Genomic DNA, 27,820 nt, shown 5'->3' with positions numbered 1-27,820 from the left:
GGGCTCTGAGGCACCCCATCCTTCTTACTGAGGAGGAAACAAAGGCTCAGGAGAAGTAAACGATCCTTGAAGGCCTCCCCCTTCCAGGTGTGCAGCAGCCAGGTCGGAACACACCTGTTCTCCGAACGCGCTGCGGACGCGCTGCAGCCCGACTGCGGGGGCTTCCCACGGACCCTTTGCTCGGTCACAGCACGGAGGCCAGAGGGGTGCTTCACAGCCGCCAGTGTCCATCAGCTGCCCCAGGCCAGCCTTCTCGGTCCACACGGGAGTCTCGAAAACAGATGCCATTCGGCCCAAGCCAGGGAGGGATCACCCCCTGCTAGTGGGGGAAACCGTTTCCTTAACAGGTGAAGCCCTTAGGCTCAGGGAGTGCCATTCTGTCACGTCTCAGGAAAATCATCGACGAAGAGTCGAGGAATATACTGTCCCCCCGTACTGAGCTGGCTTTGTGAACTAGGCAACTACTCCCATGCTTGACCCCTTAACGCACTTCTCCCCTCAGGAATCCTTCCAAACCTCGGATACCACCCTCAGCTGAAATCACTCCTCTGGACTCCACCGAATTCGCACACACCCCCACACCCCGCGGCCTCTGTGTGCTGTCCCTCCCACCGAATGGGGACCGCTGTGCCAAAGGTCTGGGTTTTACCCTCCTCTTGGGCACATCACCCGCCCTGGTCCGGGGCACGCAGTGCGCTGCATGTTTGCTGGTATGTTTGTTAATGTGCATGTATATCCCCAGATGGGAGGGATCGGACATACCGAGTGGACTTCCTGTGAAAATGCCTCGACTAATCTGAGAGACGGACAGGAGAGGGATCCCTCTTCTGAGCACACAGCCAGGCGGGCACTTTGCCCACCCCCACCTCCCTCCACACCACCTGCCCTCCCTGCTGCCCAAAACTCGGCCCACAGCTCCCCTCTGGTGGCTCCTCGGGGTAATAACAGAGACGCACAGGGAGATTGGGCGTAGGCTCTTTATTGGCCGCTTATCACTTCTCTGTAGGGGTCAGCCAGGGTCTGCAGAGTAAGCAGTGTCAGCTGAGGAATGTGGACCTCCTCTCTCTGGATCCCAGTGGCCAGGTTTCTTCCGAAAGGCCCCCCAGAGCTTAGAAGAGGAACTGGAAAGCCTCGGTCACATGTTGCTTCCACGCTTCCAGGCTGGGCAGCAGGGAGGAGATGCCCATGACGTGCCAGGTCTCCCCATCTGACACCACCGAGGTCTGGTAGGACAGCAGCTGCACGCCTGCCTCTGCCAGGAGGCCTGGGAAGTAGACGGGAAAACCGCTGATTGGCACAAGGCAGGGGGGGAAGGAGAAAAAGAGGCTGGGAATGGGGTCGGAACCCGTGGACCTCTGTGATCAAAGTTGCAGTGGACGGTGATGGGGTCAGAAACAAAGCGCTAAGAGATGGAAGGACAGGGCATCTGCCCAGCTTCCCTCACTACTCAGAGACCCTTTAGGAATCCCCTGACCATCACGCAAGGTAGGGAAGGAATGAGCCAGCCACAAATTGCGAGAGCAATCTCCTGCCATGCCGGTCATCAGATTTATCCAGACCAAGAGCAAAGGAGAGAAACAGGGGAAAGTTCCTTTGGTCAGTTGGCAAGGATGGTGAAATTAGGCCTTTCGAGGTCTGTGGACACAACCGCCAAGCCCGGAAGTGCTCCAAAACTCCCAGTGGGCCGGTGCCAGGGTCCTGAGGCAGGTTCAAGATGCCCCCAGCTGCTGGAGCACCCGCCCCAACATGCTTTGTTGCAGTCAGGCTGGCCCCCAGGGCCTGCGGTCAGAAGAAAGAAACCTGCACCCAAAGGCCCGGAGTTCCGAGACGCAGCCCTGCAGGCAGGTGCACGCTGTGTGCTGACCGCGGTGAGCAGCCCGGCTAATAGGGACTCTGGGGCTCTAACTCTGCCGCGGGCCCTGACACAGGAGAGAAGGCGCTTGCCCTCTGAGCTCTGCATCCATTTCCCAAATGTTCTGGGAACGGGCAGGACAGATCTTCTGTATGGTACAGAAATGTGCTGAGGGAGGGGGTGGGACTAAAGGAAGCAAAGGTCCAGGAAGCCCCATCCCTGGAGAGGACCCCCCCCCCCCCCCGCCACACACACACACACACACACACGCACACACGCACACACACACACACAGCTTCAAGGACCCGGGAAGCCCTCCGAGACCCCTCCTCACCAATCATGGTGGGCAGCATCTCAGGAGGAGACGGCTGAGCCCGGGACAGGAGCAGGGGCAGGCCCCTGCGCAGAGGCACTTCCGGTCTGAAGACAGCTCCGTTGAGCGCGTGCAGCACAGGTGTCGAGCCCTGCACCCAGCCCGCCGCCTGGTAGGGGGCACCTGCCAGGGCCACGGTCAGCAGGCATTCCCCACAGCCCTGCTCCCCGGGCACAGCGGGGTTGTGGGAGGTGGTTACCTGCAGGGAGAAGGCGAGGACGCAGTTAGGCCTCCCAGCTGCATGGCCTCTCCCCTCCGCGGCCCGAACACCGCTTTGCGGAGCGCCAGCCTGGCGGACACGCTCAGCCACTGGGGCTGCAGGAGAGGGCCCAGGGCTCTGCCCGGGACAGTCAACGCCCGCCCTCAGGGGGCAGGAGGGATCTGCGGGTCCAGGTGCAGGTGCGAGCTGGGGAGGAGGAGGAAGGGGCAGCCCGGCCCCTCCGGCTCTCCGCTCCCGGGCAGGTCAGTGGCCCAGTGCGGCGGGGAGCAGGGGGGGAGCCCCGGGAGCTCCGCTGCCCACTGCTCCTGCCAGCTGCCCCCGGCTCAGACGCAGGCTGGGATCTCACAAGGGAAGCAGAGGGGAAGGCACCAAAGGGGAGGCGCGGGGCTGCGGGCGCTCAGCAGCTATGCGGAGCTTCCAGAACTGGCGAGCTGATCGAGAACCTGGGTGCCGGGGCCGAAGGAGCACGGGATGGAGCCCGAGGGGGGCGGGGCGGACAGGAAAGGAGCGTTCCGGGGGCCACGCACACTGAGCCCGGCCTCTTGCACCAGCAGCTTGGCGTTCACCAAGTTCACATCCGCCTGACTGGCAGTGTCCTTTAGGAGGCCGACAATGACTGCAGGGCTTAGGCAGTTGCCGGCGTTCTTCAGGGGCGTCCCTGGGGACAGAGAACCTACAATAAGGTTGCTGTTTGTTGAGCAGCACAGGAGCGGGCAGGGCGCTGACACCCATCCTGGGGTCAGGGACTCCTCACTGCCCGGGGCCCAAGCCCCAGCCTGCGGGCCAAGTTCCGCTTCCCTCTGGAAGGCACCCAGTTCCCTGCCTTGCTTCCTCTGGGGATCCCGCAGCTCTGACCTCCCCTATTTCTAGCAGCGCCCAGGTCTAACCACCCCCAAGCTCTTCCCACGTGAGCAGATGCTCAACGGGCCACGAGGAGGACCAGCCTCTGCGGGTGTAGGAACTAGAGCCCTGCGCAGTCTCTCAACTACATCTGCCTACGCTGGGCCCACTGGGAAAGTGGCCGGAGCCTGCAGTCGCAAAGGGAGACCGAGGCCACTCTCTTTCCTCCCACCCCCAGCTGAGCAATGCTCCGGGGACCATCAGCTCGCCTCAGGACCCACCTTACCTTACCGTGTCACGGGGCACACCCTGTCCCACCACCCTATCTGGTACACCCGCCCCGACTCTCACTTTACATGTGAAGAACCCAGGTTCAGACAAAGGGAAATCTCACAGCGACAGGGTCAAACCCAGAATCAAGATCCTGTCCCTCAAGCTGGGACTCCCTCCCCCAATCCTACTGCCTCTCCCATGAAACTGTCTCTCATGGAGGTTTCTCTTGCATGCAGAACACGTGCATCTTAAGAATACTATACAATCGTGACTTGTGAAAATCACACATATTTCTTAGTATTTTCTGGACTGTCCCCTCTGTCCTCATTGGGTAGCGAGTGAGCCCTATGCAGACAGAACAGGGGACTTGGCGTCACAAGAGCTATGTCCAGTCCTTTCCCAGCCCCTCGCTGTCTGGGACCTGCTACAGACACAACCCTCTTCCCTCCCTCTGCAGTGTCCCCAACTCACCCTGTGTTACCACCTGGATGGTCCCTTTGGGGGATCCAGCCCAGGCTTGCATCAGCGTCCCCAGAGCTTCTGCGAGACCAATCCAAGGCTTGGTGTGTGGAGAGAAGGCACTGGTAAGGGCCTGGGCATTCACCTGCACAGAACGGGGAAGCAGAGCTGAGGTCAGCGCGAGGCAGGGCAGGGCTCCTGAGCACAGCTCCACAGTGGGGAGCAGAAGGCACAGGGCTGTCCTGGTTTCGGGTGCCTGGGGTGGGGAGCGTGGAGACCACTTCCATTAGCCACCACAAGACTTGTGCCTTCAGCTTGGGAGAGCTGTAGAGCCAGAAAAGAGCACAAAATTGCCAGAAGGGAGAAAAAGGCATTTCTCTGCACCCTACCCCCACAAACTGTGCCCACCTCACCCCTTACACAGGAGACCGGTTGTTCCTGAGATGATGGGTCTGGACACCACAATAGGAAGGTGGTCTTTGACTTAAGATGTGTGGGGAGTCACGGATCACTGGGACCTAGAGGGGTAGGTCGCTCCAAGACGCCTTCCCTTTTACTTTACACCTCAATTAAAAAAGAAAGTGGGGGCGCCTGGGTGGCTCAGGCGGTTAAGGGACTGTCTTCTGCTCAGGTCATGATCTCGGAGTCCTGGGGATTGAGCCCTACATCAGCTTCCTACTCAGCCAGGAGTCTGCTTCTCTCTCTCTCCCACCCTCTGCACTTCCTCAGCACTGGTTCCCTCTCTCTGTTAAAGAAATAAATAAAAGCTTAGGAAAAGGGGATCCCTGGGTGGCACAGCGGTTTAGCGCCTGCCTTTGGCCCAGGGCGCGATCCTGGAGACCCGGGATCGAATCCCACGTCGGGCTCCCGGCATGGAGCCTGTTTCTCCCTCTGCCTATGTCTCTGCCTCTCCCTCTCTCTGTGTGACTATCATAAATAATAATAATAATAAAAAAAAAAGCTTAGGAAAAGAAGAAAGTGAGTGTTTACACGGTCATTAATCACTTTGACCAAATATCACAATTTGCAAAGCTGGTTTCACATATTTTTAATTAATTAATTATTCATTCATGAGAGACACAGATACAGGCAAAGACACAGACAGTGGGAGAAACAGGCTCCTCGCAGGCAGCCTGATGCGGGACTCAATCCCGGACCCGATTACGCCCTGAGCTAAAGGCTGAAGCTCAACCACTGAGCCACCCAGGTGTCACTGGATTCACATACTCTTTTTTTTTAAGATTGATTGATTGAATGATTGATTTATAATAGACATAGAGAGAGAGAAGCAGAGACACAGGAGGAGGGAGAAGCAGGCTATAAGATGGGAACAGTCTATGGTTCCATTTGATGGAGCCGGTGGTAAGGAGCCCCCTTCACGAAAAGGCCTGGACCGCCACCACCACCTACGGACTCCATGGTAACCCCTGAGGGCTGCAACAGTGAGGGCAGAGGCCTGCCCGGCAAAGGGCTGCAGAGGGACAGGTGCAGCCCTGACTGCCTGGCAATGGCCTCGGTCCCAGCACGGCACCTGGGGAGAGCTGCTCAGAGGAGAGATGTGCAGAGGGAGTGAGAAAGTGTCCCCCACACTGAGGAGCCGCGAGATGCAGAAGAGAGAAGGGAGAGGCACAGGTGGACGGGCCACGTGTTGTGGTTGAGCGCCGTCCTGTGGGTCCTTCAGGGGAGTAGCTGGCTCCCCTACTCTCTCGGGGTGTAGCAGGCAGGGTGGCCCGGCGAGCTGGGCTATCACGCCAGGCCTGGCAGGCTGAACAAAGCACCCTGTGTCTTTCCTGCTACTGCTCTGTCCTCAGCAATGAAAGTCCCCACGCCGAGGGTCAGCCAGGAAGGTCAAGGACCAGCCCCGGCCCCCACCCGCCATCCCCACGGCGTCCAGCATCGCCCAGGCCACGCTCCTCCATTCTCAAAGCATGTGGAGAACAAAGGAGCCTTTCTCTGGAGCCCGGGCCCTGGGAAGAGCCACAATCTCTGCACCAAGGCTACAATACGGCAGGGCCGAGCCGCCTCCCTGCAACCAGGCTGCAACTAGGAAAGCTCGGGACGGGGGCTCCCGCCGCCCCACCCAGAAGCCTGGCTCCAGAGGAGGCCTTATCTTCTACCCCCAGGGCCGAATCTGGTCAACACACCACTGCCCGCCAGAGCTGTCACCATGCCCCAAACCGGACACCACCCGCCCTCCCGGGCCTCGGCTCCTCCCTCCGACCTCCCGGCCCCAGGCCCACTTGGCCATACTTACGACGCCTGCCAGAGATTTCCCCTTCACCATGTCCACAAACTGGATGGCGATCTCTTCCCCGCAGCGGCTCTGGGCCTCCTTGGTGCTGGCGCCCAGGTGGGGGCAGCTGATGACGCGCTCATGCTCCACCAAGGCTCGGTCCCGTGGCGGCTCCTGCCAAGAGAGACACCTCTTGGTCGCCTGCCCAGGGAGGCTGGAGGAGAGGCGTGGGGCCGAGGATGCCTTCTACTCTGGTTCTGCTAGAAGGTTCTACGCCTTCTGTCTCTGGTTTCAACAGCCGGGTTCCTCGTCAACACCTCTCTACAGCAGAGTGGACAGGGCTAAGGACGGGATGCACATCTCGGCTCCCCCGCTTAGACCTATGTGCCTTTGGAGAAATCTCCACCTCTCTGAGCCTCGGTTTCTCCATCTATAAAATGGGTGAATACTACCCAGAACCAAACACTGTCGTGCAGACTGCACCCCAGTAATACAGGATGTTCTCAGCCAGTGAAGCTACTGTTTGTTACTGGTTTTTGCCTCGAGCTCCCCCTCGCTCCTGAATCCTTGCAGCACTTCCAGGCCCTCTGCACAGCTGTCCCATCCTGGCTCTCACCAGGGCAGGTGGTCCACCTGGGCACCTCTGCCCACCCCCTCTGCTCACTGAGCACAATGTATTGCCCCTGGGAATGTCTCTCAGGCCTCTTGTCTGGCCACCTGGGCCTGGGAGTGCTGTGTACTTGGTAGCGGGTGCCACGAGAAGGCCAGAGACAGGCAGGGGAAGGTGCTGATCAGGGAATGTCAGTACAAAGAGGGCCAGGCGCACATCTGCCTTCCAGAAGCTTACCATCTAGTTGTGAAAGATGACCAGGAGTATAAACCCTGCGTGCTCAGGACAGGGAATACACAGTGAGGGCAACACAGTGCTCAGAGAGGGCCGGGGACGAGCCAGGGCCCCACCGCAGATATCCAGCAACCCTCCAGTGCCTAAGCCAAAATCCCTGCTCTTTGCCCTGGATCTGTGATGCTGGAGTCCAGCTGGAAATGCACTGTCCGTCATTCCTCTGGTGTAAGGTGGGGGGGTGGCTCGGGCGAGCAACGACGGGGTCTCTGGCTCCGACAGAGAGACTGGGGGAGAGCAGCCCCCCCAGGGCACAGGGGACCCCTTCTGGCCATTCGCCTCAGGCTGCCCTCCCTCCCCAGAAGACACGAAGGAAAGGAAAGCCAACAGACACTGGGCAGAATGTCTTTTTGGCAACGGGATTCATTTCATCAGAGACCTCGGTCAATAATTAAGAGACCTTAAACCCGGCCCCAAATGCTCTCTCTCTGCCGCAAACCCTCAGCCTCAGAACGGATGTGCCGCGCGGTCCTCCCTGCAGTCATCAACAGGACAGCAGCGCAGGGAGCCTGGGACCAGGAACTGGGTCCTATTTAAAATCTGAGTTTTGCAAAGACCACACGGCGGCCTGTGCACCGCACTCCAGAGGGCTCCCCAAACCAGAAAGGTGTTATTCTTGGCAACATAATTCCTCCTGAGTGCCGTGGAGGCCTCCTTAAGGCAAAGACCTTCTTCGTGCACACTGGGCTTTCTCGGCCCTGGGCCCCTCTGCTCACCGCTCCTCTCCTCCACCAGGCACTCACCTCTGTAAACACGTCCAGCGCGGCACCAGCACACTGGCCAGAGCGCAGGGCCCGGAGCAGGGCCCCCTCGTCCACGATCCCTCCCCGAGCGCAGTTCACCACGCGCACCCCCTTCTTGCACTGGGCAAAGGTGCTGTCGTTCAGCAGGCCTGCAAGGAGGGAAGGGCTTTCCTGCGGCACCGCTGCCCGGGACCCCAGCACCAGTGCCAGCAGCCCTCCCTGCCTCGTACCAGCTCCTTCCCCACACGCCGACAGCCTCTCTGGTCTCACCTCTCCCTTCTCACAGGCTCGGGGGCAAAGGCCCTGTTGTGGATTTAGACCAAACTCAGTCTAGAAACATCCTAGAGTCCCAGAGATCCTAGTGTTTTGAGTAAGTCCCGGAACCGGAAAGGCCAGCAGCGGCCCCAGCAAACACCATGGGGTCACGGGTCGTACGTGTCGAGCCATGCATTTCCAGCTAGCTCATCCCTCCTCCGTGGGATGCAGGATCAGCTAGCAGAGCATCACTCCATGCTCGAGGGCCCTAGTCCACATGCCTGCGGAGGCCCAGGCTGAGGGCCCACCCTTCTCTGGTCTGTGGCTTCCGTGGCCGACCCACAGGCAGGGACGCACATACCTGTGGTGGAGGGCAGCAGAGGTGTGTGCACAGTGATAAAGTCACAGAGAGGCCAGATCTCCTCCAGGGGCAGCTGCTGGACACCAAAGGAGGCCGAGACCTCTGGCGCAATGATGGGGTCGTACCCTACGGTCTGGTCAGAAACGAGAGAGAGACGAGCAAATGTCACTGTTCCTTACTAGTACTGGTATCATTATGATGGAGGCCATTTATCGGGCATTTACCAAGTACTACTGCTAAGTCTGTCCAAATACGGTAATACAACAAGGGTTGATACTATTCTACTTTAGAGCTGAACAAAGTGGGGCTCTCTATTTAGGAGGGGCTGGCCCAGAGTGTGAAGGGAGTTTGTTTACCTCCGAGCTCTTAACCATGAACAGATGCAAGAGCAGCGTGTGTGTGCGTGTGTGCACATGTGCGTGTGTGAGGTTGGATAAGGGGGAGCTCAGAACCCTTAGCAAACAGGGAACCCAGGAGAGGCAGGACAGCCACGTGGGGAGCAGAGACACACTACACTAGCAGGGTATAACCAGGCGAGAGAGGACAGGTTGGCCACAGCCGAGGACCCTCAGGGCCAGAGAACAGGCAGGGGCCCTGACTCTTGCACAGACTGAGAAAGAAGTAGGTTGGGGCAGCGGTGCAGAGCAGGGCAGGCAAGGAGACCAAGACCGGTCGCTGGGGAGGAGTGCTGACCCGCCAGCGGGCAAGGTTTGGTCCCATCCTGAAGTGCCCTTTCAGAAGGCTCCAAATGCATCTAGTCTCGGAAGGCATAACTGGGTGACTCACCACACAGAGGCCTCAATGCTCAGGACGGATCTTTTCAACAGGGCAGGAGTGACAGGGAATAGGGAGCGAGGATCAGAAGGAGAAAAAAGGAGGCACCAAGGCACCATAGAAGGCACAGGTCCCAGAAAGAACCTTCCTCTGGGCAGATCCCTGCCTGCCCCGATTTACCAACGAGGAAACTAAGGCAGAGAGGTGAAATGATTCAACCAAGGTCGCATGGTTGGCAGATGGTCGAGTGTGGATAAGAAGGATGTCTGGATTTGGAAGCCTGCACCCCTGGTGCCCACCCTTCTAGGTGGGGTGAGGTCAGGGGCCTCACAGCCCCACCTGAGCAACCGGGTAGAGTCAATGGAAACATGTCCTGTATCAGAACAGTGTCGGGCACCAGTCACACATGTCCTCAGCAAGGGCAAGCCTCTAAAGGTGATCAAGCCAGCACCAGCAGCTGGGATTCGAAGAATCCACAACCACCAGGACGCAGCCACCTCTTGACACAGCAGAGACATAATCCACTTTCTGTCTGGTCACCCCGGGAGGCCTGCCGCGGCTCCCTCCTTCGGCTTGGCCGGGGCCGCAGCACCCACTGGGGGAAAGAGGCGTAGGAGCCTTAACAATCTCAAAGGCATCCGTGTCCTCAAGAAGGCAGGACGCAGCTGCAGGAGCCAAGGGACGGACGCTGACCCAGGAGACCTGGACCTGGGTCCTCAGTACGAAGTGAAGGAGCTGGGTGGATGATTTCAAAGTCATCGCCTGCTCCAACACTCAGTCATTCAATATTCCTTGAAAAGACAGTTCTCTTAACCCTGAAATGTTAGGGGCGAACCCCAGAATGTTCAGAGGCGGCCTGGCACTGAACAAAAGGTAACAAGCAGAACAGAAGGCCTAATACTGGAAACCGTCATCATGTCTGTGTGGTGGAACTCATTTTTGTTCTCCTTTATGCTTTCCTGTGCTTTGTAATGCTCCCCTGCTCATCATGAATTTCCTTGTGGGAAACAGAAAAGTCATCTCGAAAATACTGGCAAAGAGGATTCCTGTGTAACCAATTCCGCCCTTGCAGAGAAGAGACTGACATGGTCGTGAATGAGGAACAAGTTTCAGATCACAGTTTTCATCATCAGCCTGTGGAGGAAGCAAAGCCAAGGGGGAGATTTTGGGGGAGAGGCTGTAGGATTGAAAGCTCACAACCCCCAGCCCCAGTGGTCATTCCCCCCTCAGCTGTAACCTACTCGTTTCCGGGGGAACAAGCAGCGTCCAGGGGAGGAGAGAGGATCCCTTACAAGTGCTCTTTGTCTGCCAGCTCAGGGCTGCCTGGAACAAGGGCCCTGTTCATCTATAATCCAGATGTACTTCGTTCACGTGAGCGGGGGAGGACGGGGACCGCCAGCAGAGGTCACAGAGCTGACCCCGATGGAGGCGAGCTCCCGCCACTCTGGGGCTTGGGGCTCTCGGGAGTCCAGAAGCAGCACGGAGCGCTGGGAGGAAGGGTCCCGTGGGCGGAGCCGGGCCTAGTGCTGGGGGCCTGCACCCTGTGCTGGGTGCCTGCAGCTGGTGGGGAGCAGACGGGGAAGGAGGGGACCCGCATCCTCCACAGCGGTCAGCAGGGTCTGACTCAGCTGTCTTTCTCTTGTTCGGCTGCAGACAACTGCAGGGCAGAATTCGGCTGAGAAAATGGTTTTCAGTTTTCACTCGGGAGACCCAGGGCAGATGGCAGCTGAACACGGCTAGGAGCTGGGATTCCTACACCAGGAGACCACGTTGCGGGGAGTCGAAAGAGTATATGGTTGGGCCCAGGGGAACAATGTCTGAGTAGGGTCCTAACGCACCCTGGAACGGGTCAGATGTCCCGATACTCACACGTTGCAGCACTTCCAGGTATGTACCCTCTGAAGACTACCCTACGGAGGAGCCTGAGGGAGACCCACCAAGGGGTTCTCCACCTGAATCCCAGCCTCAGGACAGGCTCCTAACGCTGGGGAGCAGGGGAACCCCAGCTTTTCAAGTGGCGCTACAGAGCCACGTCCTAGCTGGTGTCATAGAAGGCAGCCTTGCGAGGATGATTACACCTCCCCTGGGCCTCTGGCTTAACAGTGGATGCCTGAGAGCAAGGAGGCTTTCACGGTGAAGGGGTTCCAGGAAAGGAGCCTAATCATCACATCCTCCTACTGCCTCACAGCTAATTCTTCGGGCTGAAGATGAGAACTCTCTTCCCTTCACACAATGACATCTTACTCAGAAACCCACTATAAAAAATGATCAGAGCTGCAGAGGTGAAGGCCCAGAGCCCTACCACTTACTCTCTCTCTAGGGTCCCATCCCCATGTCCCTAAGGTACCTTCCCAGAACTTGGGGCTCTGGGAAGAATGTAAAAAAATCAGTACTCTGGCGCAGTAGGAATTCCAGTTACCAGACTGAGCTAGGAGCATCCTGAGGAGATTTCATCCCGAGGAAGGTCGAGCACAGTGACAGAGCAGAGACCGTCTAACTCACCTGGATCAGGCATGAAGACAGTGGTGGGGATGCAAGACAAAGCGTACTAGATCGGAAGTCAGGAGACCTGGAGCTCAAGCTGGACTCCACCATTTACCAGTCCTATTATCTCAAACATACCATATAACCTTCCTGGGCCTCAGTTTCCTTGTCTGTAAACCTGGAATAAGAATACTGACCCTGCAGGGGTCACTGCAAGCACAGTCTCTGACACAGTAGACCTCAGTAAACATTAGCTGGGCCTGAGAGAATTGGTGACATCTGGTGCCTCAGGTTCAATGTCCATCCCTCTGGGATAACTTCAGATTCATCACAACACGGGCCACCAAGAAACCGTTAGGAGATCCTGGCCTGTTCCTCACAGGAAACCTTGGTAAGAGAGTGCAAGGCTCAGTTGCTGGCTGGCTTGGCCTGCTAACACTCTAGCGGGCATGCTGGCATGAATGAGTTGTGTCTCCAGAATGTACAACATAACATTTCAGCAAATGGGTTGAGAAAAAGCTCCAGGCAGAAAGAACACCATGGAGCATCAGACTCAGATGACTCCGACAACCAGCAGGCTGCAGATGGCCAGAATGATTCTGACACCCACATCTGTGCCATGTGGCTCAGAGCAAGTCAGGTAGCTCAGGTGGCACGTGAAGATTCCTCTCCAGGCCTGTCTGGTTGGGATGGGGGCCTAGGTGGGCTTTCTCTCCCCAACACACAGCGCCCCCGCCAGGTGCTGTGGGAAGCCAGGTGGCTGAGCTCCCTAGCAGAGCTAAGGTCTAGGATCCCCGCTTCCCTGAGGGAGCAGATAGTGACAAAGAAGGGACGGGAAAGGAAAGGGGGCAGTCCCTACCCAACGTCTGAGCACAAGAGGGACTCTGTTGATTGCTCCTGTGACACAAAGGGGTCAACTCTTAAATCACGATGTTCTGGAAGGGTTGGATGTTAGTTACCCAGCCTAATTAGTGACTAACAGCCTAGGGGACAGATTATAGGCCAGGGGACATCCCAGGACCAGGGAAGGAAGGGGTGATCAAAATATCTTCACGTGCTTTGCAGCACTGCCCGAGCCACCCAACCAGAACTACTCAGGGTGCCCTATGCCTTCTGGTCCCACTCTGTCTTAATTACAGTGTGCCCACGAGTTACTGTAACAAACCACAGTCCTTAATAATTTTACTCTATTTCCTATGATCACACAAAAAACTCCCTGCTAAAGACTATTCCGCAGATAAAGAAACTCGTATCCCATGGGCAATGGGTGCTCAGAGCTATGACAGCTTTAAAGGCCATCTGCTTCTACCTCTCTGCCCATGCTCACACCTCGTCCTCACATACTGGCCAGGTGCTTAGCCAGTCTCATGTTGAGTATCTGCAGTACTGGGAGACTAACTCTCTCATTCCATTTGGGGCCAGCTCTGGCTAGAGCTCTGTCCCCCATGGCTTGTACCTACTGGTCCTCCTTAGATCCACTCCTTGGGGAGCATGACTCTTCTATAGAAGAGCTAGTCGATGGCCTCCCAAGTCATGACGGGGCTGTGACCCCAGTGCCTCCAATCCTTCCTTAGGAAGTACAGACCATAAGGAATGTCACCGTCCCTGTGCTGGAAGTCATACTTCTTTTAATGCTACCAAAAGTCACATTACCTTTTCTATTAGCCATGCCACTGTGAACCACACTGCGTTTCTGTCAACCCAAGGTCCCCTCCCCTAGAAAAGGGTTTTAACAACACCTCTACATCCAAATGTGTTTGGTTGCTTTGGGGGCCCATATAGAGGGTCCTGGTAGGTATCTTAGCTCAACTTCTTATTAGGATGCCCAACCTTGCTAGCCTTCTCACATCAGTTAGGATATGATTCCACAGTCTTAAGAATTAATCACCTCCCCCTGCTTCCTATCACCCAGACCGCTGATGAGAAGGATGGGTAAGGCATAGCCCTGCGTCATCCTGTACCATCTCCCTTCAGACTGAGACGGAGCTATCCTTCAACCCGTTACTAAGCCTTCGCACCAAGATCACAGTCTCCATCTTAACCCCAAGGGTGTCAGGGAAGATCTCACCAATGTCTCACTAAATCCACATTTCCAAACAATCTACACATCTGTCCTTGAGGAAGAAGCCAAATAAAAGCAATTCGTCCACACAACAGAACCCCATGGAAGAGTTTACAAATAGGATAAATTTATTTATTCCAAGATCTACGTTTTACCACCATGTACAGTATTGTACTTTCTATAGGCACAGACCCCCCCCCCACACACACACAATGGGAAAGAACTCTATGTGTTCCACATAAATGCACAGAAAAAAGTCTGAGATGATACACAGCAAACTGATGTTACCTCACAGGTGACTGGCAGCAGACCAGGATTGGGGTGGTAAACAAGGAGATGAGGATCTATATTTCAATTTTTGTGAAAATCCCTTCACCTATTACATGACTAAAATACAATTTTAAATCATCCAGGTATAAGACCCCTAAGGACATCCATGACGATCGGTTTAATATTGGCTTCTAAAGGGAGAACAAGGCCAATTTAAAACAACTTGTGCTTAGTGAACACTGAGCATGGTTTCCTGACTGGATGCTGATAAACTCTTTCACAGCCTGTTTTAGAATCTTCCCTCCTTGCACTTTCGAAAATCTTGCTTCCCCAAATGTTCAAACACCAACTGAGGAGCATCATCCAGGTCCATAATCCAGGACCTGCATCATCCAGGTCCATAATCTGTCTGCCCTGTGCAAAGTTCATCTGGGCCTAGGTATCAGTTAGGAAGCGCAGTCAAAGTGAGCCCTGAGCGTGAACAAAGGCCACTTGGGCCACTGCAAAATGACCGGGGCTGCTGGCAAGGGCAGGGGGCGGGTGACCGTTTCAAGGTGTGTTTCAGCGGTTTATAAAGATCATGTCCCAGAAGCAGGATAGCCTACAGGGACCGGCCAGAGATATCCAGACAGAAGAACCCCCGAGGGGAGCAGTGACGTGCTGCAACATACAAAAGCATGCAAACCCTCAAAGTCACGCTGGGAATTCGGGCGTGTCGTGTGAGGTATGCCTGGACACACAGAATGACATTCATGAACAGGTTCTAGACGTTTCTGATCAAACACATGTCTGAGGGGTGTCAGCCACTTCCACTGAGATGCTCAGAATCCATATCCCTCCAAGCCTCTCGGGAGCAGCCTGGCAGCAGCTGAGTAGCTGAGCACAGAAGCTTACTGATCACGTCCCTCACTCAGCAAACGAGGTGGGGCTTTTTGTCTGGGTAAGTCACTCCCCCAAAGTCTCAAGTCCTTGATAATGAAGGCTCCTGAGCAAGCAGAGTCCAGTGAGCTGTGGCGCTGTGGGGAAGGGGAGGGAACTTAACAGAGGAGCAGCTGGGCCAAACAGCCTGTCCCCAAGTCTCTGTGTCATCAATGAGGCGCTCACCTGTCTGAGTATGGCACTCCAAGTTTTACTTAACCCCCAGCCCCTGATTTTAGAGGATCAGAATTCCAGGTGAGCTAAGCCTTTACTTTAATCCCTCACAGAAGAGGAAGAGAAAGCTCTCCTTGCAGCACAGGGCACCTGGCCAGCCCTGCACAGGAGGGACTGGCTTTGGTTTGTTCTCATGATCAGTGGATCCTGCTGGGCCACAGGCCCCTCTCCGGGATCTAGAGAAAAGTGCGGAGGCTTAGGAAGATGTCTGGCTGATGTAAATAAGTGTGTGGGGAATAAGGACAGGAGGGAGAGGAAGATGTTCCGCGTGGTGTAATGGGATGCCCTCCTATTTACCTTCCATTGCTGGAGGCCTCAGCAAAAATTCACAAACTCCTGACATCAATATAAAAATTAAGGGTTAATCCGTAGGGTTCCCTTTAACTCTATGAAGCTGGGGAGACAAAGAGAAAGGGACGAAGAAGGAAAGAGAAGGGAAATGCCAGAGCAGCTCCATGTAAAGTTTTCTAGAAATGATCTGATTGTCAAAACTGTTTTTTTTTTTTTTTTTTTTTATGTTTAACGAAAGCCTTCCTGGCGGCAGTTTGAATATATCATCCCCCCACGGCAGAGAGGGCACGAGGAGTGAACAAGGAGATGTCTGCTAGCACACCTAGCCACCCTGTCACCCGCCCCTACAGGTCCCCTCCCATGGCTCTGGGGCCACCGCTCTGCAAGGTCTCCTGGCTTGGCCTCAGGGTGTGGCACTGCTCTCGATGACAGCCTTCCCTTGACCAGAAGAACCACTGAGTTCCCAGAATAGGGTAAAGCAGGGTCCTGGAGGGAAACAGGGGTCAGGGAGAATTGCTGAGAAATGCGTGAGGTGCTCCAGCCACCACGGGATTAACATCGTGCACGGCATTTGCACAATCATCTTGCCGTGTCTTCTGACTGTGGAGTGGAGCCAGAAGGTGGATGGATAACGGCCCTGCTATAAGGCTACAGATGTGCTCCTGTTTTTCTGAATTATCACAGGCAACAGACACAGCAAAACAAAGAGCCCTTGCGGCAGCAGAGGCAAAGCAGCACAGGATACGAGCCCCTCTGTTCCGCTGGGACTCAAGGCAATTACTGCCCCAGAGCGGAGGGACCTCCACCAAGGATGCCCGGACTCTGAGGTCAGGCCAACATCCCTGCCCTCCCCGGCTACACCGCCTACTTCGGTAGAGGCTCTGAAGGAGGGTCAGCCCCTCCTAGGAAAAAGCCTTTACCTTTTCTCAAGCAAACCTGCCTCTCTCAAAACTGCTACAGGGAGCCCCACACCAAAGGGCCTCACCAACCTCTTACCTTCATCCCAAAGGACTGCATTCGAGTGGCCACCTCTCTCCCAATTCTGCCCAGGCCAAGAATTCCCAGGATCTTCCCATTTAGCTCTGTTCCCATGAACTGCAACCAAACAAGCAAGAGGCAACGCGGCCAGAGTAAGCCCCGGGAGTGAGGCCTCGGGCGCCGAGCTGGGCGGGACGAGGCAGGACTGGCCGCTCACCTTCTTCCTTTCCCACTTGCCGTCCTTCATGGAAGCTGTCGCCTGGGGGATGTGCCTGCAAGGACAGACAGGTTCAGTGGGCCCACATGGGAGTGATGTGAGGTCTGCACAGCCACCCTCTCTGTCAGTCAGTCATTCCCAGGGCGAACCAGGCTCAGGCTGGTCTAGAGCTCGGGTACAGAGACCCGGAGCGGAGCAGAGGAAAACCTGTCAGGCACACCTGATGTGGGAGCCCCGGGATTTCTGTTCCCAGCTGGGAGTCTGAGAGTCAGTCAACTGCTGAGTGACAAGCATGTAGAAAGCAAGCACCAGTCCTCCACGGTTCACAGGGATAACAAAATGGGGGTGTTGAGGGGCTCTGAGAACATCCAGTGCTCCAGAAGTTCACGGATTTTCATTTTCCTCTTTCATCCAAGCCCGCAACCTGCACTTTCCACCGTATCAGCAGACAGCTGGGTATTTCCCTTCCTCGAGAGTTCCTGAAACCCCAGCAGTCTCAGGCTGCACTGGAATGGGGGGACGGGATGCTATAGTCCATACCACCTCTTCTCCAAACCACCCCCAGCCCAGCCTCTCTCCTCTGATTGGTTAACACGGCGGGGGGGGGGGGGGAGTCTGAGTCTCCACGTGTTTCTGGAAGGGACAGAGGCGGTCAGGGCAGAGTCAGAGGTGAGAGGGGGTTAGGGCAGAGTCAGAGGTGAGAGGACAAGATTACGTCACGTGGGATGTGGTCACCCAGGCTTCTCTGGAAGAGAATCCGGGAGACAGGAAACAACGTTTAAAATGTTTAAGGAGTCCATGCTCTACTTTAGACACTCCATGAGACATGCTTGGAGATGCTTTAGCGCATGTAACGCTCACAACAACTGCGTGGAGACAACTGGGGACTCAACATCTTGCAGGACATCACCCCATCGGAAGTAGTTGAATGGACTCAAAGAACGTTCCCAGCAGTGAGCCTCCTCGGGATTTAAATGCGGTCTTTCCTGCAGGCCACAAAACTCAGAGTGGGGTGTGTGTGTGTGTGTGTGTGTGTGTGTGCGCGCGTGTAAGAGGGAGAGACTCCAACATAATGTCCCTGTAGCTCCATTGCGGATTTCTTATAAAAAAGCATTCTCTCATGTTTACACATCGCCAGGACATGCTTCCATCTGCGAGTCCAGCTGACGGGGGATCTGTGCTCCTGGGATCTCGTGGGCAAACTCCCAAAGCCTCAGTAACAAGCCTCCTGGGGAAGAAGCTCCGTCACCGGATGGTGGGCTGCTCTGGTCCATCATCCTCAGTAGAGGGTCCTCGTTTCAGGAATGTTGCAAGGACAATGACTTGCCTTGAGGAAGTGCCCCCTTCTCAGCAAGGCTACCCCGCTCACCTGCCCCTGACCAAGTGAGACAGAGCCCACCCGGCTCCTCTCAGGTCTGGCTCACGTCCTGCTCTTGGCCCTCCTGGCCCCACGGTGCCATCTAAGAGAGCTGCATGTGGCACTGTGGGGCACGGGATAGCAGGCCGCTCAGGGATCCTCTCCAGGCACTTTGGGGTCCCCACCGGGCCAGTTTGGGGAGGACCATGATGTGGGGGAGGGGCATCCCAAGAACTGAATGGTAGCCATCCTGACTTAGAGAAAGAGAAGGTAAGGTGGGAGAGATGACTTCAAAGCAGGTTGCATTCTCCTCTTTCTTTCTGTGTCATTGTTCTGCTCCTAGACCTCAGGAGCCCCTGCTGTGAGTTCAAAGTCCCCCACTGTGAGGCCCATGCAGGCCCCCTCTCCACCCACATTGCTTAATGCTCTCAACCTTCTGTCCAGAACTCCCACTCTGCTCTTGCTGCCCTGCTGGAAAAGCAGTCTGAGCAGACACACCAGAAGGTGTGGGAGACTCCATTCCTCCTCAATAGGGTGCTTGTTTCTTAGTTTTGATGCATCTTTGATGAGTGAGGTCATTGGGTGAGAGGTTGGAAATGGGCCGCTGTCTTGAAATCATTCCACTTTATCTACTCTCTTAAACAAAGCTGGTCCTGCAATAGGAGAAAAATGATTTCTGGCTCCCAAGCCTTCCCTTCCACCTCCAGAAAACCAATGAGAGAATTAAATAGATAGAAAGCTGACAGATCAGTCCCTAACTCAAAAACAAAACCAAAAGCAGCACTGAATTTAATAGCACAAGTGAAACCAGGGCATCGGGCTTCTCTGGGAGAAATACGTCCAGCCCAGATGTTGTGGGAGATCCAGACAGCCAGCTCCCGGACCCCGTCCTGGCTGGGTCCCTTCTGCTGTGCACGCTGCCCATGCTCTTTGCTTTCTCCAGTCTCCTCTCCTCTCTTCACTGGCCAGTGAGTAGCAGTGAAGACTTAAGAACTCAGGTAGAAATCTTGGGGAGCATCAGAACAAAGGTCAGCTCCTCCAGACCCTGCCCCAGCAGGAGGGAGAACAGGTCTCCAGAGGGGAAAACAGTAATTTCTTGGCCACAGAAGCTTCAGGTCTGAGTAGAGAGAAAAAGAGCCCTGGCTGCCAGGGTCCCCTGGTTTAAGCATCCCAGGCTGTGTGAAGGGACCTAGTGAACTCCCTGCCCTGTCCACCAGCCCCTCGCCCTCCCCACTGGCCACACAGGTGCCTGAATTGCCTACTCGACAGCAGGGCTCAATGCCATCATTTTCTACCCAATACAGTAAGGCTCATGTACACTCTGTGCCACAGCCGGTGGTTCTTAGGCTGTGCCCTCTACTCAAGAGCCCCACACCCCCAGAGTTCCTGCTGGAAGAGCAAGACACTTCCCCACTTGAGTTCCCTTGTGTTAAGAATCCACAGGTTGGGGATCCCTGGGTGGCGCAGCGGTTTGGCGCCTGCCTTTGGCCCAGGGCGCGATCCTGGAGATCCGGGATCGAATCCCACGTCGGGCTCCCGGTGCATGGAGCCTGCTTCTCCCTCTGCCTGTGTCTCTGCCTCTCTCTCTCTCTCTCTGTGACTATCATGAATAAATAAATAAAATCTTTAAAAAAAAAAAAAAAAAAAAAAAAAAAAAAAAAAAAAGAATCCACAGGTTGGCACAGGGATCCCAGAGCAGTTCTTACTCCATCCTATCACAATAAAGATCTGAAAGGTTAGTGACAGAGGTAAGCCCGGGGTCAGAACAGTCAGTGAGGGACACAGCCCAGTGGGGGGAATCCAGAGAGCGCTTCCTTGATGAGCTAATACTCGAGCTTAATCTTGAAGAACAAGAGTTATCTGGATAAAGATGATGGGGAAGACTTCAGTTGAAAGTTATGTATTGATAATTCAACATTGGTTCATTGATTGTGACCAATGCACCATACTAACGTATGATGTGAATAATACGGAAGACTGGGTATGACATATGTGGGACCTTCTATCTTTACGACTTTTCTTTATATCTAAAACTCCTAAAATCAAAAATTTGTTAAAAAATCCCTATGCCAAATTTCATCCCATACCAATGAAATCAGAATTTCTGGGGCGCAAGTCAGGCATTAGGAGTGTTTCAAGATCCAAGATGTTATCAATGTGCAGCAAAGTCTGGGACCTCTGGGGTATGAGGAGTCTCTGAGGCATGGAGGTTGCTACATTTTGGCATTAATTCACTCAATAATGTTCTGAACTAAATAAAAATGTTGCGTGTTGCCTCTGTTTTATAACCTGTGTGAAGTTGTATTTTTAATAACGAGTGTAATAAAGTACTAGAACGACTCGGAAAAGAAATGATGATGGAGAAGGATATTCCAGGGAGCAGAAACCATATTTGTGAGGCTTGGAGGTGCAAGAAGCCGGAGGATGGCATGGACACAGGAAATGACCAAGGAGGAGAGGAAGATGGCACATAATCATTTTCTCGGTGAGCCTGCTCCCAGGTAAGGAGCAGCCATGCCGAACGCCCCCCCCTCCACTCATTTGTGAGAAGCTGTCTGACCTTTGTGTGCCAGGACCACTGTATTGAATGTCCCATAAAGACGGGTGGCCTCGAAAATTCTCGGCTGTCTGCACAGTGTCAGGCTGAAGCGTTTCTACCCTTCTTCAGGGCACGTTATTTGGGGAGTCGTAATCATGGACACAGAAGAGGCTGCCTCTGCTGAGAAGATGGACTTACCTGGCCAGGCACATGATCATCCCACAGGTGAGCTCTGCAGCACTCAGGCTGTTCCCATTGGGGGTGCTAAAGATGGAAGAGGAGAGGGGATGTCAGTGCGTCCAGAGCCCATCTTCCCACTCCTGTCCCAAGAGAAGGCCGTGAGTGAAGTGTGCTCAGGCTCCTGCCCCCTCTGCTCACCTGCTCTTAAGTCCAACCCCCAACCCGCAGGCCTCCAACCTGGGCTCTCCGATGGACACCTGCCCTAAACCCAGGGGAGGGAAACCCCCTTGCCCTGGCTGCATGTTTCACATGGAGGGACTTCAGGTAGAGCAACACACTTGGCCTCCTACCCACACTCCCTTCTCCCAAGGCAGAGAAGTGTCTCATTCGATGGGGAGATATGTGGGTGGCTCAGCATTTCTCTTCCCTCTTGTTTCAGGATCTACCTGCCCACCGAAACCACAGATTCCCACTACTCTATGCCATTGATCTTACTGAGGCTGTGCAGAAGATGCGTGAGCCAGCCCGTCACATCACGTCAGCCCACTGCCTACACACCTTCACCTAGTTGTCCAGCCCAGCCTCTATCAGTGACAAAGCTAGGATTTTTTTTTTATTATTTACTATAGTCACACAGAGAGAGAGAGAGAGAGAGAGGCAGAGACATAGGCAGAGGGAGAAGCAGGCTCCATGTACCGGGAGCCTGACGTGGGATTCGATCCCGGGTCTCCAGGATCGCGCCCTGAGCCAAAGGCAGGCGCCAAACCGCTGCGCCACCCAGGGATCCCCAAAGCTAGGATTTTTATCTTCACCTGTTTGACTTCTCCTATCTCTCAACAAGTTCCAAAGTGAGAACGCTTCCTCACACCTTAATGCACAGGGCCATGTTGACGAGGGCCATGCTGACTCTGCCCATTTCACAGAAAGGAGAATACAGCTGAAATCCATGAATCTATTTTTCTTTTTTCAAAGGCTCTCTCACTCTTTTTTTTTTTTTTTTTTGGTTTTTGAACTGTTTATTAACACACATGTTTACCGTTTTTTTTTTCTTTTTATGGATCTTTTCATTTCTGGAAATGAAAGTTACAAGGAGGAAAAGGCAAGAGATCTTATCCCCCCCAAAAAAGTCAAGAGTAAAGGATTCTCAGAGTTTGTCTTTCTACCGAGCTTCCTGCCTAACCCTGCGAACAGGCTGTACTAGGATGTAGGAAGGGGTGCAGGGCTGAGGGCTCTGCCTCTGTGTCCAGGGGAAGAATGTAGGACGGGTTACCATTTAACATTTCTTCGGTTGGATGTTGACCTCAGTCAGATGACCGGTCAGTTCACCCATGCTCTATAAGAGGAGAGAAGGGAGGGGAAATTTTTGGGGACGCTGAATTTCCTGAGAGAAGGGAGAAGGCTTGAGGACGAAGAAGTGGGCAACAATGACCTGGCCACATCATCTAAGGGCCAGCCGGGAGCCAGGAATGTGTGGCCCAGCCCTGGCATGCAGTCACAACCTCTGCTCTGAGTTTCTGCAAAAACAGCCCTCACCCTTCCCTTCTTGGCCCTGGAGTGTGAAAGAGAAACTGCGACTCTGGCTGCTGAAGGACAAGGGCAGTGAGGAAAGGAAAGGATGTAGAGCCGCTCAACTAGCAAAGGCTGTGCATCTGCACAGGGCAGAAAGCAAAGCAGAGCCTAGGAAAACCCTGCTCCAGACACAGCAGCGGAGGGGGGGGTACCCCTGGAACAGGGGATGCAGATGGATTCACTAACAAACATTCTTCTAATTCCCCAACCAGGCTGCAGCGCAGATGTCTGTGGGGTGGGTTTGTCCAGTGATTTGAGATCACAAGGACAGCCTCCTCCTCAAACACCTGGGGAACCAGGACGCTGTGAGCGAGACCCGACTGTCTGGACTCCGCCTGGACCAGGCATCCTCGTGGGAGCCCTTCTTACTCTGACCCGGTCTTCACTAACCCAAGTGTCCCCCTCCCCACTCGTGGTGAGCCTCTACACCCACCCCCGGGGGCTTCGCGACTTACTTCATGACCAGAATGCCCTTCCTGGTTGCAGCCTCCAGGTCCACATTGTCCACGCCTGTGCCAGCCCTGCCCACCACCTGGAGCTTCTCTGCTGCGTTGATGACGTCAGCAGTCACCTTGGTGGCCGAGCGGACGATGAGGCCTTCACAGTCCTGGGGCAGAAGACACTCTTGTCCACAGCCGGTCTTCAAGACCGCCTTGCACCCATTCTGCCAGAGTGGGAGTCCCTGCATGCCGGCCGACTTCGGATGTATGTGCGCAGAGAAAAGAAGCAGACAGCATATGCATCCGAAAGGGTCTGCCATCAGGCAGGCCTGGGGTCAAATCCAAGCTGCATCCCCCATGAGCTAGGATTCTGAGGTTTGGCTGCCTTGAGTGTGTGAGGAGGAAGTGAGAAGTGATAGAGAGAGCAACGGACATGCGCTCTGGCCCTCCTCAGAGGCCATCACCTCCTCCACTGGGCCCCAAGAATCTGGCCTCCTCAAGCGCTTTCTCCAAGGCCACCAGCACCCTCCCCAAACCTTAGGAATCTGCCTCCCACAGGGGTGGCTGCACGCTCTCCCGCAGTCCACCCACCTCGTGCTTGCAGGCCCCAGGACAAGCACAGAAACGGCACTACCAGACTTCCACAGGCACAGCCTTCGCCATGGAGGGATCTCCCTCAGGATTGTTACCCTGTGGTCTCTCCACACTTTTCCCACAAGGGTGGTGTCCCTCAGACCAGCTTTCTTTGAAGCCAGGAAGTCTGAAGAGTCTCCAGTCAGACCAGTGCAGATGTTCATTCAGAGCTCACCTGACCCAGGTAGGGCATCTGCCTTTGGAGACTCCCCTTCAATAGACCCTGGTCCCACATCTTACATGGCCAGGGCCCACCAGCCTTCAAGGTCGCTTAACACCCTCCACTACCCCCACTTCATTCAATTGCATCACCGATCGAGATATTCAACCAGCACCTATTGATCGCATCTACTGGCGGCCTATCTCTGTGACCCCTCAAGACCCCTGCACTCCTGGGTACCACCCCCTACTCCGGTCAAAGGTCATCCCTCCAAGACTCCACTCCAAGATGCCTGCTCCTCTACTCTGTTACGCAAACTGGAGGCCTTTGCAAATCCTCCCCCTTCCACGGTGCAGTGTGCTGTGACTACAACTTTCTTTTCTCCAAGGCTCTGCAGTCCATTTTGGCAAATCTCAAAACTGCCTCCATTCTGCTGTCTACTGCTCTCTGCAGCTGCCTTACAGCTGGAAAAAGGCCACGGTTCTGCTGGATTTATGGCTGTTCTAAGCAAACTATGCTAACTCAGCAGTGGAAAGCCATTCACGTTTCTCAAGTTCAAACATGCCTCCTTTCCCAAGGAGGACAGGCTTGGCCTTGAGGGTAATTCTAGCATGGCTGGTGCCTCTGACATAAATCATAAGGAAAGTCCAATTCTCCAGGTCATTGCTGCTCAGCTAGAGAATGCAGGGAGGTGTCGGTTGGCACAATATGTGAGAACCTGATTTAGGAAATGTCTATTTAACTTTTGCAAATTAAATCCTAGTACAAAAGGCCAAGAACTTGCTTTTTTTCAAATGTTTATTTATTTATTTTTGAGAGAGAGAGAGAGAGAGAGAGAGAGTGCACTCAAGTGGGAGGAAAGGCATAGGGAGAGAGAATCCTCAAGCTGACTCCCTGCTGAGCACAGAGGCTGACTGGGCCCTCAGTCCCAGAACCCTGAGATCAGGACCTGAGCCAAAATCAAGAGTCAGACCCTCAACTGAATGAGCCACCCAGGTGCACCGGAACTTACTTTCAAAAGATGGACTCTTGCATGGACAAGTTTCCCATTCTTTATCCTTTTTAAAATTCTGAGCCAAAAATAATAAATGTGCTCAGTAAGTTAAGTGCATTATTAGCATGTAGCTTATTGGCTATTTTTTTGCTATTCAATAAAACAAAGAAAAATGTATGTATCACATATAGCAAGGGTATTATTTCATGAAACTTTACTGTGTGTATTGTACACATATGTATGTATATACCGAGTTATGATGTATAATGAATTTCTTCTCTTCTCGTGGGTCGTGGTCAGAGTTTAAAAACCACGGATACATGGTAAGATTTAAAGGTTCCTGCGTATTAGGTTTATGTAAGATGTCAGATCTGCTGACGGAAGAGGAGTCCCCGGTCTAAGAGTTTGTGAGTTCTGAACACGATGCTTTACTCTTCTAAGCCAGGGTTTTCTAAACTTTTTTGAATAAGACTTATGGTAAGAAATATATGGGGACACCTGGGTGACTCAGTCGTGGAGTGTCTGCCTTTCACTCAGGTCATGATCACAGGATCCTCGGATGGAGTTCTGCCCATGTCTTCTCCCTCTGCCTATGTCTCTGCCTCTCCCTGTGTCTCTCATGAATAAAGAAATAAAATCTTTTTTTTTTTAAGAAAGCACGAAACATACGTTTAGGTTGTGATTTTATACTCACAAACTACACAGACAGCACAACTGCCCATATAATTGAAACAAATTTCCCGACACACTACTGATTGCCTATCTGCCTTGCTCCCTGATATTTCTTATTCTGGTTTTTAAAATGCTAATCATGACCCATTAAACCCACTTCGCTCCCCAATACTGTACTGTGACTTGTGTGGAGTCTGAAAAGCACCATTCTCAGGGGTAATTGTACTTCCCGACCATGGAGTCAGTGAGAGCAAACTGTGCCTGCCCAGAATACCAAGGAGCGGGAAGAGAGGCCGGGCCTGGGCAGGCAACGAGCTCCAACTTCTGTCAATATGAAAGATTTAATGGGAGAGGGCAGGGGCCACCAACTCAGACACCTCCCCACCCAGAATAAGAAGACATAGTGTGGACACGAGGCCTCTCCAGGTTGAGCAACTGGTATTCTGACGTGAACGTTTTACAAAGACAGACAGGAAGGCTGGGGGTTCCCAAACTGCCCAACGAGGCCGCCAGCCAGTAGCCAACAAACACCCCTCTCCTGCCAGGAGATTTCAGTGCCTTTAATATATCCTCCAAATTGCTGCTCCAGATCCCAGCAATCCACCCAGCCAACTTCCCAACTTCTCGGAACCCCTCCACTAGAGGAGAGGCCTCCAGTTCCTCTCAATTCTGCCTTTAACACCCCCCCACCCCCCCCCCACCCCGTCCCTCTCTCAAAATCCTAGACATGAGGATTTCTAATTTCCACAAGAAAGCTGCAAAGCCCCAAGTGAGGCCACTCATCCTACCCTGTTGCTCTGGCGGAGGGAGGGTCAGAAGCTGGTCTAGAAGCCACTGCACTGCCTTCTGGCCATTGCCCTGAGCCAAGGCCACTGATAGCACCCATACAAAAGAGGAGGTGACAAGTGTGAGGTGCCTGTCTCCCATCCAGTCCTACCGTGTTCCAGGATCAGATCCCAAGCCCCTGTCTCCCACCCCATTCAGGCTAAGCACCCGTCTTGTTCCACTTTTGCAGGGGAGGTGAAGGGGGAGGCTAGGCTGCTGGGGGTCTCACTTGGGGCTTTGTCTGTACTGTGTCATCTGGTCAACCCTGGAGCGCTGGCCAGGCCCCCTGACTGGTCCACAAGCCTCTTGAAGGCAGGGCCGGGTCAGCCGCTCCTCCAAGTACAGGACAGTACAGGGTTACTCTCTAAGTCACCAGATACAGCACCGGCGCGGGTGCGGTGGGGTGGGAGGAGGGCAGCCTCGTGGAGAAACACAGCGGCAGGTGCCAGGGCAGACAAGGGAGCGCAGTGGGTTTCCAGCACCGTGTGGTTCCAGCACAGCTAAAGCGACTGCAGCCGCCTCTGCGGTTTTTCAGTCAAGGGCCCCTCCAGGGAGAAAATGGAACAGGTGCATGTGCGCTGGGGCCGCGGGGTCGTGGGAGCTGGAAGGTGGGGTGCTGGGTGCAGGAGCAGAGCCAAGAGGTCACGCAAGAAACGTCCGAAGGCTGCACGAGGCAGCCAGCCCCACAGGCCCCTTACAAACAAGCAGGGAAAGATCCGAAGTAGATTGCGCCAACTTTGAGCGCAACGAGCTGGCCCGAGAGGTTTGCTACGACGCAGAGACTCCCCGGGGGCTTGTGGGGTCGGGCTCATCCAGCTGGCCATTCCTGACCGCGGCCGAGGCCCCCGGGGAGGCGGGCAGCGGGAGGTAAGTGAGCCGGGATCCCGGGGGGGCGGGGGTGGCGGGGCGGCCGCAGGGGCGGTCCTAGGACCGGGGCGCCCCCGCCCGCCCCCTTCCCCCGAGAGCTCCCCGGAGGCCCAGGGGCGGGGAGAGCGCGCGGCGGTCTTGCATCAGACGAGAGGCGGGCGCGGGGCTTGCGGGCCTGGCCCGGTCGCCTGGCCTGCGCTGCAGCCCCTCCCGCTGCCACGGGCCAGGCTGGGGCTCCGCCGGCGCCCCCCACGGAAAGCTGGAGCCGCAGGCCGAGCCGGGACTAGTCGGAGGGTGGCGGTCCCCGGGCTCCCCGCGCCGAAGCCTCTGCGCTCCCCGTCCCCGCGGGCCGAGAGGCGGCGCCGCGCTGCCGGGGCCACTGCCGCCGAGGCGCTGGGGGCGGCGCGGGCATCCCGCGTGCAGCCCGCGGCCCGGTGGAGCCGCCCTTCCTCCCCCCCCCCGACCCCCACGCGGGAGGCCCGGGACTGCCCGGGGCCGGGCCAGGGGGCGCGGGGGGCGCGCTGGCCCCGCCGTTTCCGCAGGGGATGCCGCCGAGCTCGGCGGCTCTCGTCTCCCTCCCGCCCGCCTTACCCGCAGCTCGGCCATCAGCTCCTCTTTGCTCAGGTTCTGCTTCTCCACCACCTGCAGCCCTCCATCCTGCAGGATCTGCCGGCAGCAAGGGTCCAGGCTGTCACTGATGAGCACTTTCCGCAGATTTGCGAAGGCCATCGCGGGCGTCAGCCTCGGGGTAGGCCGCCGGCGGGGCAGGAGCACCTGGGGAGAAGCCGTGGCTCAGGTAGGCGGGCTGCTGCCTCCGGGCGGGACCTCGGCCTCCCGCCCCGCGCT

General features: G+C 55.2%; 1 protein-coding gene across 2 annotated transcripts; it reads right to left on the bottom strand.

Moving 5' to 3' along the window:
* Positions 1-963: 963 nt before the first annotated feature.
* Positions 964-27,820, bottom strand: LOC119863969 (D-3-phosphoglycerate dehydrogenase). 2 transcript variants are annotated; one of them, XM_038561933.1, is made up of 12 exons: positions 27,566-27,820; positions 22,839-22,990; positions 20,833-20,898; positions 16,739-16,793; positions 16,540-16,638; positions 8,511-8,643; positions 7,895-8,043; positions 6,272-6,424; positions 4,030-4,162; positions 2,973-3,103; positions 2,187-2,424; positions 964-1,264 (listed from the first exon to the last, which is right to left on the bottom strand). In XM_038561933.1, exons 1-12 carry the CDS (start codon positions 27,701-27,703, stop codon positions 1,110-1,112), a joined length of 1,602 nt encoding a protein of 533 aa, XP_038417861.1. In that variant the 5' UTR covers positions 27,704-27,820; the 3' UTR covers positions 964-1,109. The 2 variants fall into 2 exon arrangements, with proteins under 2 accessions (XP_038417861.1, XP_038417859.1); XM_038561931.1 differs by lacking the exon at positions 27,566-27,820 and having other exon boundaries at positions 22,839-23,271.

The sequence above is a fragment of the Canis lupus genome, chromosome 17, assembly GCF_011100685.1.
Source record: "Canis lupus familiaris isolate Mischka breed German Shepherd chromosome 17, alternate assembly UU_Cfam_GSD_1.0, whole genome shotgun sequence".
In the NCBI taxonomy this organism is placed as follows: Eukaryota; Metazoa; Chordata; class Mammalia; order Carnivora; family Canidae; genus Canis; species Canis lupus.
Note: the sequence above shows the minus strand (reverse complement) of the source record. Positions and strands in the feature narration are given on the sequence as shown.